Consider the following 23,118-nt stretch of genomic DNA (forward strand, 5'->3'; position numbering starts at 1 on the left):
CCATCGAGTTCAACCAGGTGGGGCTTATCCACGGGGCCAACCTGAAGCCAGAGGCTCCTCTTCCTCACCTTGATGACAGTGAGCATCTTGGAGGAGACTTTGGTGAATGTTTCCATGGACAAGGACTCAGGGGCTGATTTGGAGGCACCTGGAGGGTCCCACCACTTTCCTATGCACTTGGTCTTCACGCCTTAACGTTACTAAGCTAACGCGGAGATGAGCAGCTGCTGACAGCTCAGAGAAGTGCCCTTTTGCTTCAGCGTAGCCATGACTTGCCTGCTGTGAGCCCTGCCACCAGCCTGGGGAGGGGAAAGGGATGAAGATGGACCCAGCAGGGCCTCAGGGATGGAGATGTTCCATGCACATTCTGTCTACAGCCCTTCCCGTGGCGTTGAGTCGGTTTTGGGTGGAGCTCTGCCTGGTTGTTGGTTTCCTTTTAATGTTTTGAGAACCCACCTTGACACACCTTTAAAGGTAGGAAAAAGACTGAAAAGGCTGAAAAATGTTGAGCAGCCAGCATGGCAATGCTGATCTCGTGGGACACTGAGCTTGCAAGTCTGCTTGGTCCTCTTGAGCAGTGGCAGGTCAACCAAAGGGGTTTTATGCAGCATTGCAAAGCACCCAAAAGTGACTGAGGGGCACAAACCCCTTTCAGCCTGGTCCAGTCAGGGAGTTTTGGGCTCCAGTAAAGCCCCATTGTGTTCTTGGTGACCTCTGGATGCTGTTAGTGTACATGGCAGGTCCGGACACTCAGCTCTTTTTCTAGACATGTTTTTAGGACTCAGCCTCTCTCTGCTGCTGCTGTCTCATGGTTTTCAGGGCTGGATCTGCCATTTGAAACTTGGCATTTCCTTTGGGATATTTTGAACTGAGCAGCAGATGACAGAGCTCCCTCTAAAGCCACTAGCTAGTTTTTTTTTTTTCAATGCTCATTGGCAAGGAAAGTAGCCCAACCAGGTATATTATATCAACCCAATATCAATATGTACTATTTAAACCAATGTATAAAATCAGTAATGTATAAATCAGTGATGGGACAGGGGCTGATTCTGGTGGCAGGAGGTCAACCCAAGCCCTGGGTATCTCGTCAACAGGACCATGGCTTCTTCCCATGTTCCTTCTCCAGATGTTGTCCCTGCCTGCTCCTCCCTCGTGCCTGTAGTGGAGATTTCTCTAGCTCAAGACTTGTGCCTTAGGCCCTGGGTGCATGGGGTATTGGGTGGGAATCTTTTGTTGCTGTGAAGGAAAAGGCAAAGCACAGACACGGCTACAGATAATGTGAGCAGGAAACCTGCTAGAGAGTCCACTTGGGATCAGATCTCTGCTGTATACTATCATATTCTTTTATTGCCTTTCCTATATATAAATAAAGGAAATTAATTAATTCAACATAGAGGCTTAGTGTCAGCCCACATTGCTGGCTCATGTCCAGCTTTTCATCCACCAAGTCCTTCTCTGCAGGGCTACTCTCAGTCTCTTCATCCCTCAGTTTGTATTGATACTTTGGGTTGCCCTGACCCAGGTGCAAGACCTTGCACTTGGCTTTGTTGAACTGCATGAGACCCACTCCTCAAACCCTTTAAGGTCCCTCTGGGTTGCATCCATTCTCTCTGGAGTATCAACTCACCTTGGTGTCATCCATGAACTTGCTGAGGGTCCATTTGATCCCACTGTCTATGTTGTTGATGAAGATATTAAATAGTAATGGTGCCAGTACCCCTGAGGGACACCACTTATTACTGGTTTCCACTTGGACACTGAACTGTTGACTGTAACTCTTTTGATATGGCCATCCAGCCAACTCCTTATCCATCTAATGGCTCATCTGTCAAACCCATCTCTCTCCAATTTAGAGGTAAGAATGTTATGGGAGATCCCATCAAAGGTCTTAAAAAAGTCTAGTATAGTATTAGTGTTTTATATTACTATCCATGTGATACAAATTACAATATAGACTATCTTAATGCTAGTAATAACACTAGTATTTGTTAATGGCATAATGGTAAAGTAGCTATTATATATTTTATGATATAATATGGCCTAGAAGAGCCACCAATGGAGTCCTTAGCTCCCAGGTTCAGGATCCCAGATGTGCTGCAGATGTGAGGTGATGCTACTCGTGTCTAAAAAAGGGGGTTTCAGGGACTGTGCTGTAGGGAGGGGTCTTTCCCCAGGTGTCTTCTTATATTTATTTTTTTTTTTAAAGTAACTATGAGTGACTTGAAGGGGAGGGTTGAACTTGTAACTCTGGGGAGTCTTGTTGTCATGTTTTAGGGGTGATTTGGTGTCCTGAGCTGGGGCTCACAGGTGCTGAGCTGCTGATGGGTGAGGAAAACATCTTTTGTCCTCACCCTGCACACACCAAAGTGTATCCCTGGAGCAGATGTATAATAGGAAATTCACTTTAGCAGCTGAAAAACACACAGTTTGGGTTCTGGTGTCAGGAAGAACTTTAACTGCATCCTGAAGGCCCTCATTGCACAGACAGGCACCAAAAGCTGTAGGACATATTTGGCAAAAGGCAGGGAAGATGCTCTGAAAGCTTTCAAGGTGCTACATGATTCAACTTGATCTGGTCCTTAGTTCCCCCTTTCTCTCTTCACTTGGAATCCATGGAGGCACCAGTGAGAAATGTCCTTTTCTATCATTCTTTTATTTCCCTGTTGTTTATACAGTACTTAAAGATGAGATCACCCTCATGTCAGGCATGTACCATGTTTATTAACAGCAAAAAAAAGTATTATCTAGACTTCACTCAAGACCGATTTACAGGATAAATAATTGTTTCAAATTACTTAGAAAAAAAAACCCCAAACAACAACCAACAAACAAACAACGAACAACAAAACCCCGAAGAATAAATTAATAATTTAAGTGATTAGCTGTCCACAGTGATTTGAAAACTTAATAACCATTCAAACAGTAACACCACAAGAAGACATGTACTGTACAGTTTGCCACAGATTACTCTTGTCCTTCCTTCTACAAATGGAACAACGGAAAAAAAAAAACAACACAAAAAACAACCAATAATTAAAAATACTCCTCATTTAAGAACAGTCATAGGCTTTGAAACACACAAAACAATCCTGCGAATTGGCTGCCGACGTGACGGCTTCGAAGCCGGGGCTCCAGGTCCCCCCCTCGCAGCAGGTTTAGGAATGAATGGAGAAAACTACCCTAATTTGGCTGGGTCCCTTCCCACAAAATGATGCCCAAAGTCAACGGGGACCCCTTGACTAGGGGGCTAGGTTGAGTGGGACATTAACTACTCTAAAGGTTTGGTCCTAACCCTACAGGATTCACCAACTGGCTCCCGTCCCCTCTCCACAACGTGCTTCAGCCACCACATCCAAAGGGCTCTCAAGCAAAATGTGGTAGTTTCAGGGTCAATATGGCAGCAGAACACCAAAACTGTGCAAATAGCTTCCCTCCCCATCCTCCCCCCCCAACCTTCTCAGGAGAAGGTCCTGCCAGGTTTTTCGCCCCTCATCAGGAAGGATGAGGGGTTTTCAAAGAGTTGGGCAGAGTGGGATGTGCATTGTTGTGTCTGATGTTGGGCATGAAAACAGGGTAGCACCACATGATGCCTGGCCTTTGCATGTGGACTCCAAACGGCTCTTGGCATTATTAGATGTCAATGAGTTACACCTCATGATGCATCTGTGAGGTGGGGAAATAAGTGCTAAAAATCTTCATTTTACAAGCCGGAGAAAAAGCAGGATACAGAGTTCAAATGAACCCACTCATCCCACCTGATGATAAAGTGTGGTGTCACCCAAAGAATGACAATAAAAATGATGGTTTCTTATCTCCTGGTCTTGGAGAAAACCTCTCTAATATAGTCAACCCACTGGCCTATAAATGAACCTGTTACATGTTAGCGATAGGCCACATAAAAAATTAAGAATACTGATTGGAAGCAAGTCTACTGAGAAGCTCTTTTGGCTCAAGAGATGGAGCCATGCAGCTCAGCTTCTACACCAGACATTGCTGACCCATGGGCCAGGACTGTCTGGCCATGGGTTGGTGGAGGGAGAGATGTTTGGTGAAACCTCGCTACATAACAACCCCAGGGTATAGGGGCTGCTGTGGGGTTGGAGACAGCTCTAGGTCAATGTCTATCCTAACAAATTGAGAGGTTCAAGCTGTCCCCTAGTTGCTTGGGCTGTGTGTCCGTGTACTGGAGGACTTGATGTAGGCCAGACATCTCTCTCTGAGGTCCAGGGGAGGATCCCAGTGTGGATTAGGTCACCTTACTGTGGGGTATGGCTTTAGAGGTTGAGCTGTGCCTTGCCCCTTGGCTTCTATAGGGCTCTTGACAATACCTTTGTCCCTTTTCCCTCATATGGATGAGTCACTGCTCAGCCCCAGCAGCACAAAGTCTCTAGAGATGCCTCTAGTCACACCCCCTGCTCCAAGCAGGGCCAGCTATGGGGTTGATCCAGCCTGGTCTTGAAAACTCTGAGGACAGAGGTGACACCTCACAGGACAACCCTATGAAGCCACAGCACTGCTGCCCCATGATCAGTTCACAGAGCCCCAGAGCAAGGTGTCTCCCAGCATGTCCAAGTCCCTACCATACTTCTGGTAGGGCCTCTCCTGCCCAGCTCAGAGCTGGGTGCATTGACCAGGGTTTCCTCAAAGCCAGTGTCAAGGCATCATGTTGTCAGGCAGGATGAGCCCCAGGAGGGTGAAGTGCCCTGGGTAAATTCTGAGAGTGGTGGGAGCTCCTGTCCCATCAGTGCATGGCTTTTACTGAGCAACAACCCACTCCACAACCCACCAATCTCTATATATCCAACTCAAGACTCATGCCACAGGAACACATGGTGAAGATCAAGACTCAAATCTTGTTGGCAAACTCCTCTGCCTTCTGTCTTCCCAACCTCATGTTCCCCTACACATCACCCTTGTCAGTGGCTGGTGGCCCTGGGTCAAAATCCATCCCAGGTAGCCCCCATGCCCTTAGCTACCTTTTGGTCCTGGCTCCAGATTTGGCCTCATCTGCCTGCCATTCAGCTTTGCCCTAGCACAATCTTCACTCACATGTGTTTTCTCTGTCCAGCTTGAGACTAAGCCCAAGCCAGCTGGAAATGTATTTCCCACTGCACACTCAAATGTCAGTTCAGAGCAAATAATCTGCAAAGCAGGTCACACATCTCACCAGATGGAGGAACCATGAGCAGCAGTCACATGCTGACAACAAGGGCTACACACTTTTGGAGACTTCTGCCTTTTAAACCACCAGCTTAGTCATTTTAAAGATCAGGGAGAGCTTTGAGCCACGGCCCTGGTTCTTCATAAAACTAAATATTAATCTCATACTGCTTGTCCCACAGACAACCCTTCTCCATGAGCACACACACACGCATGCAAGCACATCCCTTTCCTTAAATGGGACCATAGAGCTGAAGAGCAGGCTCTGACATGAAGACTGAAGCCACTTCAATTGCAATTAAAATGAATAATTTGCAATGTTCTCGGCTTCCTAAAATTCCTATTTCTAACAAAAGAGTCTGTCATACTTGAGCATCCAAGCATAGAGTGGATGTGATAAAATCAGTGCCTCCAGGACAAAGTTCTTGGCAGTCGGTGTAATTAAAGCAGCTGCTTTTCAATATGGTTTAAGACTAAATACTGCACAAACATTAATCATCAGGGACTGCTGTAATCAGCTTGGCAACCACCAGGAATGACTATTTTCAGTGCAGCCATTGATTACTTAACTGCTTTCAGGGGAGTTGATAAAGTAATGTCTGTAAGGCAATGCATAGAGTCTGTGGGCCGCTACCTGGTTTGGAGGAGCTGTTTTCTTGGTGCTTTGCTGGGACAAAAATGGAGGAATCTCCCTTTTTTTCTGGGAAAACACAGGCCTCACTGCAAAACAGAGAGGGACCAGAAACCAGCAGCTGCAAAATAGCTACTTTTGAAACTGTTTTGATCCTTGGTCTGACAAATGCAAAGGGAGAGTTACTGGAACACTCATGAAAACAAATTGTCTAAATAAGGGGGTGACCCAGGGAAATGAGCTGTCCTATGTCACTGCCTACTCCATGGACAAATACAGACCTTTGTGGGACATGGAGAAAAAGAACTAGCTTCTCCAGTACCATGAAGAGCTTTTCTAGTCTTAACTAGTGCTTTGGGCTAAATGTGAGAGTGGGCACTGGATGCACCTAGTCCCAGCACAGAAGCACAGGGCACCCACTCAGCAAAACACATCCCAGCCCCTTGTGTTGGCTCTCAAACCACTGAACCATCAGAAATTACTCCTGCTGCTGCCTCCCTCTCTCCCACCCACTTGCAGGGCACCTTTGGGACTTGTTGAGCTCCCCATCTCCCAAGTGGAGAAAAAGACTCAGTCTGAGCATGAGCTATCACTTGATTTCCCCAGGGTTTTGGTCCTGTTCAAGATTTGTTTAGCCTGGAGCTGGGCTCAGTTTTATCTCGAGAATAGTTGCACTGTTTTATGGAGAGAGACCCAAAGCAACATGAGGAGCTATTCCCCAAAGTACTGCTACAATCCACCCCAGAAGTGACTACATTTTAATGCTAGAGGAGAACAGCACAATTTTGGCAGGGAAATGCAACCAGCATGGCCCATAATCCTTCTTTCTCAACTTCATTGAGGATGGGGAGTTTCGTCTCAGCCACTTGAACACACACTGACACACACTTCAGTGGTCTCTGGATCAGGCCCAATGTTTAGACTCCCCTGAGAGGCAGTGATGAAAGGGGCTATAGAAATACAAAGCACTGTACTCTGCTCTTCATTTTATGAGCTCACCATGCAAGCCTGCAAGCCCCCAACAAGAGGCAAAGGCCCTTGCAGGCTGTAACACACTCCCCAGCCTTTAAAAAGCATCTGGCTGTGCTAAATTTCCCCCTTTGGGTATATATTTTTTTAAAATTTCAAATTCTAGATTATTATTTGTTTTCCCATGAGCATTAGGATCTTTGCTTCATTATTTCTGTAAAAGGCCAACACTTCAGTGTCTTAAAAGGGTCATCAGAGCTTTTCCATTAATATCTTTCCCTTTCATGGCACGTGAAAAGAAAATATAAACTGGTGTTGGAAGTTCAAGACTTATTTTACCAGTAGGCAGCCCTTAGGGGACTGGTATCCTGTCCCTGTGTGGGTCACTTCTGGCCCTTTCCAAACTCAGACCAAGATTAAACAAATGTGTTGAGGCTCAAGCATCAGTAATCAATGCAATTTGGTGGTGTTGGTGGAACACAAGAGCTAGTGGCACTGGGAGGGCTTCAGCCTGCAGAAAGAAAAGCTCCAGCTATTTAATCACAGACTGGTTTTTGCTGGAAGGGACCTTAAAAATCATCTAGTTCCAACCCCCCTGCATGGGCAGGGACACCTCATAAACACTATTACCTAATCTTTCTAATGTCTCCTTCGTTTGGCTCTGGGATTGTGGTTGGCCTGTTTATTTGTGTCAGCACTTGCTGTCTGGCAATCAGGCTGCTCCATGGCAATCATCAGTCCTTCCTGTTTTCATGAGATCATGAATTATTATCTCTGCAATAAACTGTCTCATCCTTCTCAGCTCTCTGTGCCCAGCATCTGCCTGGGGAGCCGTCTCCAAGCCTGGATGTGTCAAGGATGCTGGTGAGGGGCAACAGCAGTCTCCCACCCATAATTAGAGCCTAGGGTCACTAACATCAACCAGCCCCATTTCTGGGTTGAAGAAACATTGCTGAAGATTGGGAAAACACATCTAGTCCAACCCTTTGCACCTACCACAAACCTACCATAATGCTGCATTAAAGCTAATACTAAAACACCTTGCTCTGACTTTCCTGATTAGCCTCTTCCCAAGCCTAAGGCCTCATATCAACCAACATTTCAATTACTCTACTCCTTTCCTCCAAGACACACCCCACCAGACCTCCTCACCCAAGACCATCCTCTGCAGTCCAGCCTCTGCCTTCTCCCCGTCCTCACAACAGCCTCCCACTCCCTCCTTGTCACTCATCCTCATGCCAGTCCAGATACACAGGGTCTCCAGAGCCTCCTTGTGCTCCTCATACTCAACCATAGAGTTTCTCATGATGGCCACAGAGGTAGGAATTTTACTTCATAGGCTTCTTTTGGTGACACAAAGGGCAGATTTTGGTTCTTAGGGCCAGATTCAAAGGCAATTGGTTTCAGATAGGCCATGGGTCAGGGCTTAAATTCTGCCCTCCAAAGCCAGTTTCTCCAGCCTTTGAGAGATGCTGGAAAGCGTGAACAGCAGAAGACACCCCAACAAACTTTGCTTTGTTCCATGCATGCATGTATGTGTGTGAGCATGTGCTGCCATATATGTGTGTGTATGATGGGGCAAGTCCTGGGCTTCAAAGTCAGCTCAGTGGGACATTCTGGATGCTTTTCAAGCTCCTGAAGGTGAACAACCACAACCAAACCCACAGAGGCTGTCCCATCAGGAGGAGAATAGCTCTCAGAGGTTTTGAACACATTATTTACAAGAGATGGAACAATGATTTCACAAGGAATGGTCCTTGCTCGGTTCTAGGACTGGGAGGAGGCAGAGAAGAGGGCAACCATGAGGAATGGGGGATCAGAGCTGGGGATGATGTCCTATGAGAGATGCTGCAAAGGTGGATGGCATGGTTTGGGAGTATGGCATGGAAGAAGACGGGGAGAGATGATGCAGTGTTAGCACATACACGGTGGCTTTAATAGCTGTAAGCAAATGATGTGTAGGGTGAAAACTGGTATTGCTAAGTTCAAGCTCCTGGATAGGGCATCCAGCAGCTAAAGCACAGTCCTTGCCACCAAAGACATCTGGTCTTTATCACTGGCAAACAGTATCCGCCAAGTCTTCCCCTGAAATTAAGTTTCCTTTTGTCTTAAAAGAAAAAAAATAAAAAATAAAAATGAAGACCCCCTCCACTCTGCAGACGAGTCTTAAGAGATCCAGCCCAAGTGGAGCTGGCAGCCCAGCAGGCCCCAGCTGGGGACAACCAGCAGGACATTTGCCTGTTTCACTGCCTGCCCCAGGCACTACTGCTTTGTGCTCTTGGCGGGCTCTGACGACTGCCGCACATCCGTCCACTCCTGCATGGTGCTCTGCAGAGCCTGGGTCTTCTCCTTGTCCACTTGCACATAATCCACCTTCTCATCTGAGGCAACCGACGAGGTGGAGGGCTGCAGGGAGGAGAAACATGGCCACTGCCTGGTCACTCATCAGCTCCCTGCTCTTCCCTCTCACTCCTTCCTGCAAGTCCGCTGGCACCTCCCCTGCTTTCTTGCAGACTCCACAGCTCATCAGCCCACCCTCTAATTTGCCAAAGGCTCTTGGAGGAAAGATTTCAGTCTGCTCTGCATCTTGCTTGCATGAGACTGCGGTGCAACGGGAGGGTAGAAACAGCACCCTGGTCTCTACCTTCATGCCAACTCTGGGACATGAATGTTTGGTTGCAAACGTGTCATCTAACTGCTGATATTACAAACTCAGCATTGCATCTTGCTCACTTTCTTGCCAAGAACTCCAGAACTCTTATAGATACACATTAAAATCTCAGCTCCATCCCTCCTAGCTGTGCTGACCCTGCACTGTTAAGGCACTAGGCCATTTTCATCCCCAAAACAAGACATGTCTGCAGGACCAAGGAGGAGATACTCTTTCATGTAGTTTCCTGGAGACCCCCAGCTGCTTGCAACTGGAGCCAGATGATGCTTTCTAAAGGTCTTAAATCACCTTTCCAGCTTGGGATAGAATTTAAGTTGGTAATACCTGCAGAAATACTGCTAGGCAGAAAGAAACGATCAAGGGACAATTGTCAATAAGTAGATCTAATCAATGAGATGCTTTGCCTAGGAAACAGGGTGGTGTTTGAGAAAGTCAAGGCCAAACCACAGGTGGTTCTCACAAAGGTTTCCACAATGCCTTGTCCTTCACCATCCCCTCCCTCAGGTGCTGCTTAGCTTGATCCAGTCTCTCCTTCCCCTTCCTAGTTTGCTCAGGGTGACACCCAGCAGGACCTGCTTTTGGGCCCTCCCCAGCCCATCTTGTCACACTGGGGTGTCCTCTCCATCTTGGTATGTGGTCTTGCTAGGAAGGTTGTGAGATCTCCATCATCTGAGACTTTTAAGCCTCATCTGTCACCTCTGGAGAGATAGTTTCCTTTGGATATGTGGATGCCTTGAGGTCTTCCCTTACCCTATTTTCCTATGATTCAGTTTAAGATGGTGTTTATTTCCCCTGTGTATGGACATGGAGAAAAGTCTCCCAAACCTGGCTGTTCAGGAGCTTCTCCCTCTGCATTTCCACATAACACTAAGAAGGGACATCCCATGCCTGACCCATCTTCTCCCCACAGCTCTTTCTCACTGGGCAATGGCTCCATCAGCTCAACATAAACTGGCTTTTAAACATCAGCTTCACTTTCTGAAAGCAGTTTGTGCTTGTCCTGGACAAATGGCACCCTTTAAAAGCACCTAACTGGCAGGAGACAGGTGCCCAGCAATTTCTGAATGAGCTCCAGAAAGTATCTCAGGTGGAAAGCCCAAGTCTGGTTTTTGAGGAACTGTTGTTCTAAAGGAGGGGAAAACAAATCTGATACTTCTTGGCATATCCCTTGAATATATATTCTCCAGCTGAACTTGTGGTCCAGAAGAAAATTTACAACCTCCAGCTGAATTTCTGGTCTCATGAACATCCCTGAACCCCTGCACATCCATGCTTCTGGTGACACTTCCAGCAAGGCTGCAGACAAGCAATAGAGGCTGAGCCTGACCTAGAAAAAATGTAGCAGCAGATCTGCAGGAAAATTCACACCTCTGAGGTTGCTGTGCCACTTGCCAACTCTGCCTAGGGCTTGAGACCATCCTGTTGCCTGTGCGTATAAAAACCCTTTAAAAATGCATCACTTTCAATCAACAGTTTATAGAATTCCCCCCATACCTTTCTGTGTGGCCCTGGTGAGCTTGGCTGGAAGTCCAGGGCCAGATAATCCACACTCCCCGAGCTCTTTTTAGGTGCTGGGCTGTTGGTGCCACTAGGAACAGGAGAAGCAGAAATGGGGTTTTGCTAATGCAGGGAAGAGACAGGAGAGATAATGAGGATTAAAATGGGAAGAAGGGAAAAAAAAAAAAAAGGAATTAAACACAAATCTGGCCATGAAATGTCTTGGTGGCACCTTTAAAAGAGGTCCCAGTCTGTATATGTGCTCACCTGCCTCTGGGACCAGGTGTGCATAACTGCTGGGAGGACTATATGTTGTATATTGTGCTAACAAGTATTTCAAGCTCCTGGTCTTGATTTGACATATTGGAGCAGTTCTGCTGCCTCTGTGCTTCACATTACACAGAGCACAGATTTCCTCTGCTCTCCTAGTTACACAGCCCCAAAAATATGCTTCAAGTCAGCAGCAATGTGAAGAGGGAGGGACAAAATCCCCTCCCTGCAAGCAGGGCCACTCCCTGCTGCTGCTCCAATAGACCCTGCCCTCCACATGAACATGATGTCAGAAGCTATTAGGGAAAAAAAATACCTCTGAATAAAAATCAACATGAATTCGGAAAATACATCCTGACATTTGTATCACCTCTTAATTGCTGGTAAAATAGGTGATTTATGTTCCTACTCTCATACACAGTTAAAAACCCAATGGGATGTGTCATTTTAGGAACAAAAGCCACTTTTTTTTATGCATGTAGGGCTGCACGTAAGGATGTACACCCATGTTCAATATGGTGCTGCCTGAGCAATTCCATGTCATGAGCTAGGAATGTGTTTGCAGAGCTGTGGAATGTCTATGTCCTGTCCTGCCAGGACCATACATCTCAGCTGTGGGGCCCTTACCATTGCCACGTAGTTCTCCTCGCTGTCTCCTGAGTCAGTGCTGGTGATGCTCTGGGAGGAGACAGGGCGACAGTACTGCAGGGAGCCGGCGTTGAAGGTCTGGCTGTAGGGACAAGGGTCAATGTGTTACTGATGGTTGCAGGGGCTGCTTGTCCATCTCTGGGGAAGGATGGGAGAAAGCAGCACCTGGTGCCTCCAAACATCGCCACGCCCAGGTCTGGGGACTGGGCATGAAGAAGAGTTAGTGGTATTGAAGTTCTCCTAATCTGACCTTATCATGGGTCAGAAATCACTGGATTTGGTCTTCTAATATTTTTATTTTTAGGACTTTTTTTCCCAGTACCTCACAGGGGCCTATAAGAAGCCTGGGGAAGACCTTTTCACTCGGGCATGTAACGATAGGGCATGTAAGGATAGGGGTAATGGTTTCAAGCTAGAAAAGGGTAGATTTAGGTTGGAAATGAGAAGAAAGTTCTTTAACATGATGGTGGTGGATCACTGGAACAGGTTGCTTAGAGAGGTGGTGGAGGCCCCATCCCTGGAGATATTCAAAGTCAGGCTTGATGGGGCTCTGAGGAACCTGTTCTAGTTGGAAATGTTCCTCCTTATCACAGAATCACAGAATTATTGAGGTTGGAAAAAACCTGTGAGATCATCAAGTCCAGCCTAACACCTAGCACCACCACATCAGCCAGACCATGGCATCAAGTCCCACATCCAGCCTTTCCTTAAACACCTTCAGGGATGGTGACTTTACCACTTCCCTGGGCAGTCCATCCCAAGGTCTGATCACCCTTTCTGTGAGGAAGTGCTTCCTAATATCCAACCTAAACCTCCCCCCTTGTAGGGGGGCAGGGCTAGATGACATTTATAAGTCTCTTCCAACCCAAGATATTCTATGATTCTATGACTTTTTAATAACACTTTGCTTGCTATGTACCCATAACTCTGCTGCTATAAGCCACATGAATCAGGCTCCACGAACTCTTTTATCACACAGGAAATATTTCATTGCAGAGGATGCAGGGCCAGCCTTGGTGGAGCTTCTCACCTCCAGCCTCACCACAGCTCCAGGATTTGTTTACAGTGCAGGGCTCTCTCTGAATCTTTTGCTGGAAAACAAAACCTCTGAGGCATCATCTTGCTTTCAATTGGCCAAATCTAATTATACAGAATAACATAATGCAATCAGTGTCTGGCATTAAAGCTCATGTCTTAAAAAGCTATTTGTTCCTTTGCAGCAAAGGCAGGGCCACGTGATCAGCTGATAAGGGAAAAATCCATTAGCTTCTCCAGGGTCAGATGTCTTGTCAATCAAACCTGCTCCCTGTTCCCTGCTGCAGTGATTCCAGCTCATGCCCTGCAGTCAGTCTCCACACAATCCAATTTATTAGAGGAGTCACAGCAGCCAAACTCTGCTTCTGCCTTTCACTGGGCGACGAATTAGCAGCAGAACTGGAATGGTGTGAATCCTGTTATTTTTGGCTGGCAGACTTTGCTCTGAAGGGCTTTGGTTTAGCACTGCAGGCTTCCTTCAGGAGAGGCTTTGCTTTCAAGGCAATGAAAACACAGCTTGGGCAGACCCTGCCAGTGTCACCCCACCTTTTGAGGCTACACTGGGGAGTTTCGGGGAAGAACTGGATGTGAAATGGTGCCCCCGGTGAGGCCAAGTTGGGATGGCTCAGCTGGGCCCATGTTGTGGCCCAAAGGACTTGTGTCAGGGCCACAGCTCTGTCAGATCCCACAAATAGGAAATGTCTTCAAGAGATCTTAATTAGCTGCTCGGCCACATGCTGGACTTTCATGTGAAATCCCAACCTGAACAAATTCATCGTCCTGCCACCATCTGTGATGTGAGGAACATGCCTCCAGCTCTTACAACACTTGACTAGGCTCGTGAGAGGTCCAAGAGAGGAGCCCCTCTGCTTTAGCAGCATCTGACCCAGGTCCTAAGTCTGGCCACGGTGTGACCAGGAAACTCCTGAGCCCCAAAACCATGGCATGGCAGGATTTTTTAGGAAATAATTATTTCCTAAATGCCCCACTTCTCAAATGGTTCCTGCTGGTCCCTGATGGGGGTAGGGTGCTGAGCAAGTTGGACTTTGACCCCAGTGCAGATGTTTGCAGGGCATGATCCAGCTCTGCAGATCACATTTCTAAAACTGACAAAGAACACAATGAGGGCTGAAGGGATCATCCACCTTTTGGGAAAATGTGGGTTTGCATCCTAAGTTTGGGCTTACTTCTAGCTTGATTAAAGATGGCCCATGAGAAATGTGTCCCTTCAACAGAATGAGATGGTGGGCCAGAAGAAACTTCTGCAGTGAGTGGAGGCAGAAGGGAAGCTGACAACCCCCTTAGATTCAACCAGGGATGTTTAATCCATGGCAGAGGTAACAGTTTGGCTGCGTGTGGACACCAGGGGAGTGAGACCAGGTATCTGCTGTCAGAGCAAAGCAAGAATTCATACCCCAACAACTACTCACGTTGGCCTGGACCAGGATTTCGTGACTGGTGATTTGAAGGGAAGCTCATCAATAACAGTGTTGTTCCTCAGGTCCAGAGGTGATGGCTTTGCTGGGGAGGGAAAAAGCCTTTATTCAGAGGCAGCACGTTCCTACAATTCAGCATCTATGACTGGCATGAGAAGATCCCCAACAAACTGTTGGTTGCTTTGTGTTCTGCTAATCAGCCCCCTAGTCCTCCTTGCTGATGACAAATACCCCCAACCAAAATCCCTGGACTCATTTATGGCAGAATGGGGGGAAAACAGTAAATTTCTCCCTCTGATCCACATCCTCAAAGTGGATGGGTCATCCCAAAAGAGGAAACTGCCTCCCAAGGAATAAAGATCTGCTAAAAATGCCCAAAGCCCAGAGTATAATAAACCCATTCCTTAGAGAGCTGTGATAACCTGTTAGATGGGGACAAGACCAGGCTGTGCCAGCCCTGACCTGCCTCTGGCCAGAGCATTTCCCCATAGGGAATGGAAAAGGACATCTGCAGGAAAACATGAAAGCTCTTCTCATCACAGATGGTTCATTAGGTCAAAAAGAAGAGCACTGTGCTCCAGCTCCAGCCCTCACCTAACGTGTTGATGGATAAGGTGTTGACACCCTGATCTTTCCTCCTCAGCATCTCCTTGGAGACCTGTCAGGCAATGGTTTGGGGAAGGATTTGGAGGATGTAGGAAAAACTCTGAGAGATGAACTGCCTAGAGACAGCCAGTAGGAAAAATCTGGGTCATCTGAATACAAGACAGAGATTTTGGGGTGGACTGTAGGGAGAGGTGAAGGCAAAGCAGGTGAGATCCTGCCTGTCACATGCATCTCCTGTAAAGGCCAGGAAGGGTTTGAGATAGGCTGTTCAAGCACCACACAAGCTACATTTGCATCACAGACCTCCTGAAAGAGGAAGGAGATGGGGAAGATTAGGGAAGATGGACTACCTCACCTTTGAAAATCATCTAGTCCTAACCCTCTTTAAAGATCCTTTCCAACTCAAACTATTCTATTGTGGAATCATAGAATGGTTTGAGTTGGAAGGGACCTTAGAGAGTACCTAGTTCCAAGCCCTCTGCCATGGGCAGGGACACCTCCCACCAGCCCAGGTTGCTCCAAGCCCCATCCAACCTGCCCTACAACACTTCCAGAGAGGAAGCAGCCACAGCTTCTCTGGGCAGCCTGGGCCAGGGTCTCACCACCCTCACAGGAAAGAATTTATTCCTAAGATCTAATCTAAATCTCCCCTCTTTCAGTTTAGAATTGCTCCCCCTTGTCCAATCACTCCACACCTTTATAAAAAAGTCCTCTTCAGCTTTCCTGGAGCCCCTTCAGGCACTGGAAGCTGCTCTCAGGTCTCCCTAGAGCCTTCTCTTCTCCAGGCTGAACACCCCAACTCTCTCAGCCTGTCTCCAGAGCAGAGCTGCTCCAGCCCTCAGATCATCTTTGTGGCCTCCTCTGGACTTGCTCTAAAAGCTCCGTGTCCATCTTATTTTGGCTGTCCCAGAACTGGACCTAGCCCTGTAGGGGGTACTCAGGAGAGTGGAGTCAAGGGGCAGAATCCCCTCCTTCAACCTGCTGGCCACGCTGCTTATGGTGCAGCCCAGGACACGATCGGTTTCTGGGCATTGAGTGCACATTGCCAGCTCCTGCGTGAGTCTATGATTATAAGATCTGAAGGTCTGACTGTGCCGGCAGTAGCAAGTAACATCCCACGTATGGCTCTAGAGTGTGCAGAGGAGGACAAATGTAGTCCAAAACATGACAAGAATAGAAAGGTCCTGGACAAGTTTGCCCACAAACAATCTTTCTTACCTTTCCGGTCGGGTTTGAGGTTGCGGTTGACTGGTGGGGGTTGGATCTCACTCAACCGCCTGTGGCACTGGGCCATGGCTCCTCCTTTGTGCACGGGGAGGGTGGCTGAGGACAGCCCCACCAGCTCAAAGTGATGCGGCCCAGGGCTCATGGGGATGTAGAGATTTTGGGCATTGTCGTTGGCCTTCTCGGCATGGATGAGGGGTGAGGAGCCGGGGTTCATAGGGACGTAGTTGTCCTCGGAGTCGGTGCTGTGGGTGCGGGTCACCGCTGCCTTGGCTTGCTGGGGGACAAGTCAAAGGAGGTGCTGTGAGCATCAGACACTGCACAACCCCGTCCCACTATGAAACCCTTCATCTCGTCATGCACCCGAGGTGAAATCATCTCTAAAATCCCAGCACAGAATGAAAGGGAGGTCTGTCCCCTCCTTGGCCAGCAGTTTGCACTGAGAGGGTCCACCTCCACTGTTTCCAAGACATTCCAATATCCCAAGTTCAGGGAAAGGCCTTAATCACCCAGACCTGAGCCTCTTCTCATGATTAGAGTGAACTGCAGAAGACTGTTTAACTTAGAAAGTAATTTTTCCCTGGGCTCTGGACATGACTAAAATGCAGGATGAAATGCTGCTTTAATGTCATTTCCAGCTCAGGAAGTCTTAGAAAGCGCAGAAAAGGGGCTGTTCTGGCAACAGGTCAATATTCAGCTCAGCAGCATCCCAGACTTTCAGGAAGAAGCCAAACTCCTGGGCCCTTTTTTTGGGGTCAAAGCTCCAGGCAGATACACTCTGTGGAAGCACCCAAAGCAAATCTCTGCATGAGGTGCTGGGTTAGGTGATTCTCCCTCCATCTCTACCCACCATGTTTTAAACTCAGATCAGGAATAAAACCCTCCTTAGGGGACTTAGCTCTGCAGGTCCGGGCTGTGAAGTTCAACCTGGAACCAACAGGTCTCTGGACCTATAAGGTACAAACAGTGCCTACAGTGGGGTGGCCAACACCAAGGCCAACTCACCAGGTAGGAGTTGTACCCGTCGTTCATCGACTCGACCGAGTGCACATTGCTGCCTCCCCCGTGCTGGGGGTACTCGTACGTCTCGCAAGAAGAAGCTGCAACAGAACCAACCACAAATCCACAACGTGTCCCAGGGCAACTGCTAATAGAAGGGCCCCCTGAAAACAAAATCCAGGTACTGGGAGGGCAGTATCTGTTCTTGACGACTGAGATGCTGGTGGGAAGATACTGTCACAGGCTCTCTGCTACACTCTGCACGTGCTGTGCAGACCTAACCTGGTTCTGTCAAAGTGCTGCAAAATCTCAGGAGCAAAGGTAGATCACAGTGACAAAACTGGGTTAAGAGAAAGCTCCATTTCAGCTCACTCAGCAGATTGGCTGGCAGTCTCCAGGAAGGGGAGGACAGGGTGAGAATGTGGTGCTAAGCTCCTAGACTGGTCTATCTGCTGCTGAAGGTGGTCTGATCTCAGCCTAAATGTTGGTATTTAGGTAGAAGGAGATTGAAGAGGCATTTCAGGGAGCTGTGTGTATAATTTAGAGTATGTTTTCTCTCCAACCGCCCCTTCTAAGTTACTTTGCAACTATTCCATCCTAGGCATGAGTTTTGGAAAGGGCATGCTCATCCATGGCCCATCCATGTGCAAAATTATGTCTCTAGCTGGTGAGCAAAACCAAGGCAACTCCAGGCTGAAGTACTTTCTGATAAAACTAGTTATGAATTACAGCAAAAGCAAGCTGAAAATGGCTGAAATCACCAAAATCTGATGCAGGGCTGCATGGGCAAGCGGGCTTGGGTTTTTAGTTTGAGGCACCACATGCCAAGAGTCAGTGGAGCAGCCTCAGTGGACAGATCCCTGTGGATGCCTCTCCTTGCCTGTTGTGTAGAAAAAACAGGGCCAGATCCTGAGAGGGCAGAGCTTTGTGTTCAACCCCCTGGCTGATGCCAACAACCACCCCAGCCCTACCACAACCCAGGGGTACCAGCCCATCCAAGGCTACTAGACAGGACAAAACCACCCCCACGTCCCCACCTCCAAATTCACCTCGGTGCAGCCTGCTGTTCTCCACTGCTGGCAGCGTGTTTCTCCGGGGAATGGTGGCTGCCATGGGGCCCAGCCCTAAGTTTTCACCAGGCTGGGGCCTCTGGGGTGGGCTGCCCCACCTTGGCTCTGTCTGCCCAGGTTTTGGAGGCCGAGGGGGCGGCGCAGCAGGTGAGTCGTTGGCAGCCACAGCCAGAGCGTTGTGGTTCTTGTCCAGTGTAAATGTCCTGGGGATCTGGTAGATGGAGAGTGGGGTGGCAGGGATGTCATAGGAGTCCGTGGAGAGCTCCCCAAACTCCTTGCACAGGGTGTTGTTGGGAGTCTTGTAGGTGTAGACCTCCTCGTTATCCGTCTCGGAGCTGGTGAGGCTGGACTTGGGGTGGGTGTAGGAGCCGAAGGAGCGCGGGAGGTCGTACGCACTGTCCCTGAACTCTGAGTTGTGCCGGGTGGGCTTTGGCAGGCTGTAAAAGCCATGGAGCTGCCCACTGACCCCGTTCACACAGTGGCCATTGCCCTGGGCGAGCTTCTGGACCGCCGTGTCGCTCCGCATGAAGAAGGCGGATCTCGTCGCTTGGGAGAAGCTGGCGCTCCTGGGGAGGAAGGGGAGAAGGGGGCTGAGGTGGAGGACAGCCAGCCCTGGAGTGGCAGCAAGCTCTGCTCCCCCCATTTGTCACCTTCCCAACCCATACTGACAACCCCAGGGCAACGGGAACATCTCAGACCCCTCCAAGCGTGCCCACAACCCGTTTTGTCCTGAAAACACCTTCAGCTTGACCCTATCACAGATAGAAGCACTGACCTCCATGGTAGGGGCTATGGGAGGGAATGAGCCTTTTATTCAAGCAAAAATTGCTCCAAAAGAGCAATTTTCCTGCCACCTGGCAGTGACCCAAAACACAGCTGCAAAACAGTACCACATCAGCATCATCATCACACCTCGGCCACCCCTCCATAGTGCAGGAGGGGGGCTTATTCACACCTCTGCCTTCCATGTGTTTGAAAGGGACTGGAAAAATTCCTGGTGGGGATTATTTTAAAGCCTCCAGCTGTGCCACCATCCTTTCTTCTTGCAGGGGCAAGCCCTGGAGAGACAAGGACAACCCCAGGTGAGTTTTCAGCTTTTCAGCTGTTTTTCCAAAGAGAAGGAATGAACCTCAGGGTTGAATTCAGGTTTATAAAAGCCCTCGAGTGCCCTGGGTTGAGCAGGGCAGTGTGGTCTTTAGGTCCATGTCTTGATGATGACTGAATGATTTGAATTGTGGTCATGGCTAGGGACACCAGTCAGGATAGAAGGAGAACACTGGGGAGACATGAGTCCTCTAATGACTGCTCATTAGCCACTGCTCCTCAACCTGTTCCCTCTGAAGTATTTAATCTCCTGTTTTCTCTCTTCTGCTGCTTCCTCTTTCGATGCTCCAACATTGCAGAAGATGAAGAGCCCCATGGGCTTGGCTTTTTGCACCCCTAACCCCAGCAGATGACATTTTCTCAAGTCAGGAAATGCTTGAATTGGCCACTTGGACTCTTCTTTCCCCCCCACCTCAACTCCCATCCCACAGGATGGAGGGAAATGCAACCATTGCTGTGGAAGCACTGGGACACGATGGCAAGACAAGGCAGAACTGAACACAGGTGATGATGGTGCCCTTCCCTGAGCTGGATGAAGCAGCATGGAAGACAAAAATACAGTAAAGCTGCAAAAAGCTCTCTCCTCCATATGAGGAGAGGCTGACAAAATGGGTTTTGTTCAGCCTGGAGAAAAGAAGGCTTAGGGACACCTTATTGTCATGTTTCAGCACTTAAAGGTGGCTACCAAGAAGATGGAGACTCTCTTTTTACAAGGAGTCATGTGGAAAAGGAGTAATGGGCATAAGTTGCTCCTGAGGAGATACCAACTGGACAGAAGAGGTAAATTTTTCACTATGAGAACAGTTGGACATTGGAATAATCTCCCCAGGGCACTGGTAGATACCCCAACACTGGGCACTTTTAAGGTTCAGCTTGACAAGGTGCTGAACCATCTCACCTAAATTGTGTTCCTACTTAGAAATGATCCTTGAGGTCCCTGGCATTCTGTGATTCATTCTGTGATTGAAAAATTATCTTGCCATGAAGAACCAGTGCATACACCCTGGGAGAAGGTGACAGGAAGCTTTGGGCTGGGTTTTTTTGCCCTCAGAGGTGTGACCACACATGGGTCAGGCTTTTGGAGACCACAGCACTCACAGCCAGAAAGGACTCAGCCAGCTCCATTTAACCATCTCCCTGTGAAGAAGAGTCCCATCCTGTATCAGTCACTTGGAAAGTGCCAGCCCTGTGGGAAAACCTGGGGGATTTACTCTGCTCTGGTGGGGTTGATGCTCTGCAGGGATAACAGGGACTCTGTTTCATGGAGCCAGCACGAGATGGCGCTGAGAAATAGGGCTTATTTGGGGAAGAAAAAACACAGGTGATGCTGTGATCTGACAAACAAATCTCTGTCACCTTTGGAGCTCAGTCCACCCAGGAGACATTTGGATTCTGGCAGGGTCCTTTTGGCTGAGGACTCGAAGCATCTCATGGGTTAATTATTCAGCCTCACCCACCAATTAGCTACTATTACCCTCATTTTATGGATGAATAAATTAGGGACTCCGGAGTTGAGGGGGGAGGGGTTCCCAGCAGTCCTGCAGCCTGGCCCTGTGCACTGGGAATTGATGGGGTGATTATTTCTGGCCCAGTTGCAGAAATTGCTGCTGGCCAGTTTGTCTCTGCCCACCAGAGCACCAGTGCCTGTTCCCTTCTCCTGCATGTCCCAGCTGCTCTCAGGCTCTCTGCGGGTGGCTCTGAGGTGTCCTCACAGCTGGAGCTTCAGAGGGCCCTTTTTTTTTAAAACACTGTTCCATGAACTCCATCTGAAGTTAATTTTCCTGAGCCTTTTTCTGTTGTTTTTTGAGCAGGGGAGGGCAGCTGCAGCAGGAAAGCCCCGTGGAGGCTGCAGCCCAGGCTCTGCTCTCACCCCAAGCCAGCTGGGCTCCAACTGCCTCTCCATCCCTCCCTCCTTGCTGCTCTCATGAGCCAAAACTCCTCATGCCAAAAAACCTCCTCACTATTTAAGGCAACTGGCTGGGCCCAGGGTTGCTGCTCACTCAGAAATACCACCCCATACACCAAGGGCTGTTGTGAAGCCCAGCAAGGTCTGAGCTGCCCCAGGGATGAAGGGCAGAGAGGGGCAGTCCCTGCCCATCCCTCTGGTTGTGTTTTTTCTGGGTAAAGGCAGGAATTAGGGCTTCATCTGCAGGATCACAGAGTGGCTGAGGTTGGAAGGGATGTCTGAAGGTCCAACACCTCTGTGTTCAAGCAGAGCCACCCAGAGCCTGTTGCCCAGGACCATTTTCCAGATGACTGTTAAGTATTTTCAAGCTTCACAGCCTCCCTGGGTGACCTGTGCCAGTGCCCTCCCAGTGAAAAAGTGCTTCCTGATGTTCAGAGGGACCCTCCTGTGTTTCACTTTGTGCCCATTGCCTCTGTTCCAGTCACTGGTGACCACTGGCAACACCCTGGCATCATCTTCTTTGCACCCTCCCTGTAGGGGTTTATATACAATGATGAGATGCCCCCTGAGCCTTCTCTTTCCTAGGCTGAACAGACCCAGTCCTGTCAACTTTTCATCACAGGAGAGATGCTCCAGTTGCTTTAGCACCTTCAGGACCCTTTGTTGGACTTTCTCCAGTATGTCCACATTTCTTTTGTACTGAGAAGCCCAGCACTGGACCCAACACTCCAGGAGCAGCCTCACCAGTACTAAGTAGAGAGGAAAGATCACCTCCTGTGACCTGTTGGCAATAGTCTAATGCAGCCCAGGATACCAGTTGCCACCTTGGCTGCAAGGACCCGTTGCTGGCTCATGTTCAACTTGGTGTCCACCAGGATCCCCATGTCCTTTTCTGCCATCTGGGTCCTTTCCAGCTGGGTAACCTCCAGCATATTTAGATGTCTGGGGTTGTTCCTGACCAGGTGAAGGACTCTAGACTTCTCCTTGTTGAATTTGGTAAGACCCCTGTTAGCCATTTCTCCAGCCTCTGAAGGTCCACCTGGGTCAGCATGACTCTTTGGTGTATCAGCCACTCACAGTTTGATGTCATCTGCAAACGTGCCTCATCATCCAGATCACTAATGAAGATGCTAAACAGCACTGAACCCAGCATTCATCCCTGGAGGACACTGCTAGTGACTGGCCTCCAAATAGACCTTGTGCCACCAATCACTACCCTTTGGGTCTGGCCATTCAGCCAGTTTTTAACACAACCCAGAAAGCCAGGCAAGCCAGGAGCTTGAGACGTCACTGCTCCAACCTCCTCCTCCCAACTGTGATGAGAAAACACCACCTCCCAGGGCTTTCTCTATCTGGGTTTTCCAGATCTCCAAGGATGGAGCAGGGATGAGCCGCTCACCCCCATCCCTCCCTCAGCTGTCCCCGAGCTTGGCTGCTAGGTTGGCTACCATACCTTGCATTTTCTGACTTTCTGCTCATACACTGGTGGAGGAAAAGGTAGTCCTGGGGGGCACTGGCAGACAGGGTGCTCTGGAGGTGGCTGGTGGGTGAGTCGAAGGTGAAGAGGGTGGGCTGGCTGGAGTGGGATGGTGCTGAGGACTTGCGCTCTCGCAGCAGGTGGTGGCTGGCGCCGCTGAGCTCTGCTGGGGAGGACCGTGGTGCATGGTTCATGGAGGCAATGGTCCTCAGGGTGTCTGTGCAGGGAGAAAAAACACACGCTGGTGAGCAGCCAGATGCAGAGACCCCACTGCCTGTGTTCCTGGGATCTTTCCTTCCTTAGGTGCTCCAGCATTTATGGAGCTTCATGGGGTTTGCTTCTAGCTCCGAGCGATGCACTCGGCAGCAGGCTCCTCTGCTTGGAGCACACACAGCTCCAGGCACCTTGTAGGGAA

At 48.9% G+C, this 23,118-nt stretch overlaps 1 protein-coding gene across 1 annotated transcript in view; it reads right to left on the reverse strand.

The window, feature by feature from the left end:
• Positions 1 to 8,524: 8,524 nt before the first annotated feature.
• GAB2 (GRB2-associated binding protein 2) overlaps positions 8,525 to 23,118 on the reverse strand; it is a 40,823-nt gene continuing 26,229 nt past the window's right edge. The window contains exons 2-9 of the mRNA XM_010001913.1: positions 22,680 to 22,920; positions 18,196 to 18,782; positions 17,153 to 17,247; positions 16,142 to 16,424; positions 14,312 to 14,402; positions 11,826 to 11,928; positions 10,926 to 11,051; positions 8,525 to 9,166 (exon numbers count right to left, since the gene is read on the reverse strand). Of these exons, the coding sequence (XP_010000215.1) occupies positions 9,023 to 9,166; positions 10,926 to 11,051; positions 11,826 to 11,928; positions 14,312 to 14,402; positions 16,142 to 16,424; positions 17,153 to 17,247; positions 18,196 to 18,782; positions 22,680 to 22,920 (1,670 nt within the window). The 3' untranslated portion in view covers positions 8,525 to 9,022. The remainder of the gene's footprint in view (positions 9,167 to 10,925; positions 11,052 to 11,825; positions 11,929 to 14,311; positions 14,403 to 16,141; positions 16,425 to 17,152; positions 17,248 to 18,195; positions 18,783 to 22,679; positions 22,921 to 23,118) is intronic.

Source organism: Chaetura pelagica, unplaced genomic scaffold (genome assembly GCF_000747805.2).
Source record: "Chaetura pelagica isolate M959 unplaced genomic scaffold, ChaPel_1.0 scaffold607, whole genome shotgun sequence".
Lineage (NCBI taxonomy): Eukaryota > Metazoa > Chordata > Aves > Apodiformes > Apodidae > Chaetura > Chaetura pelagica.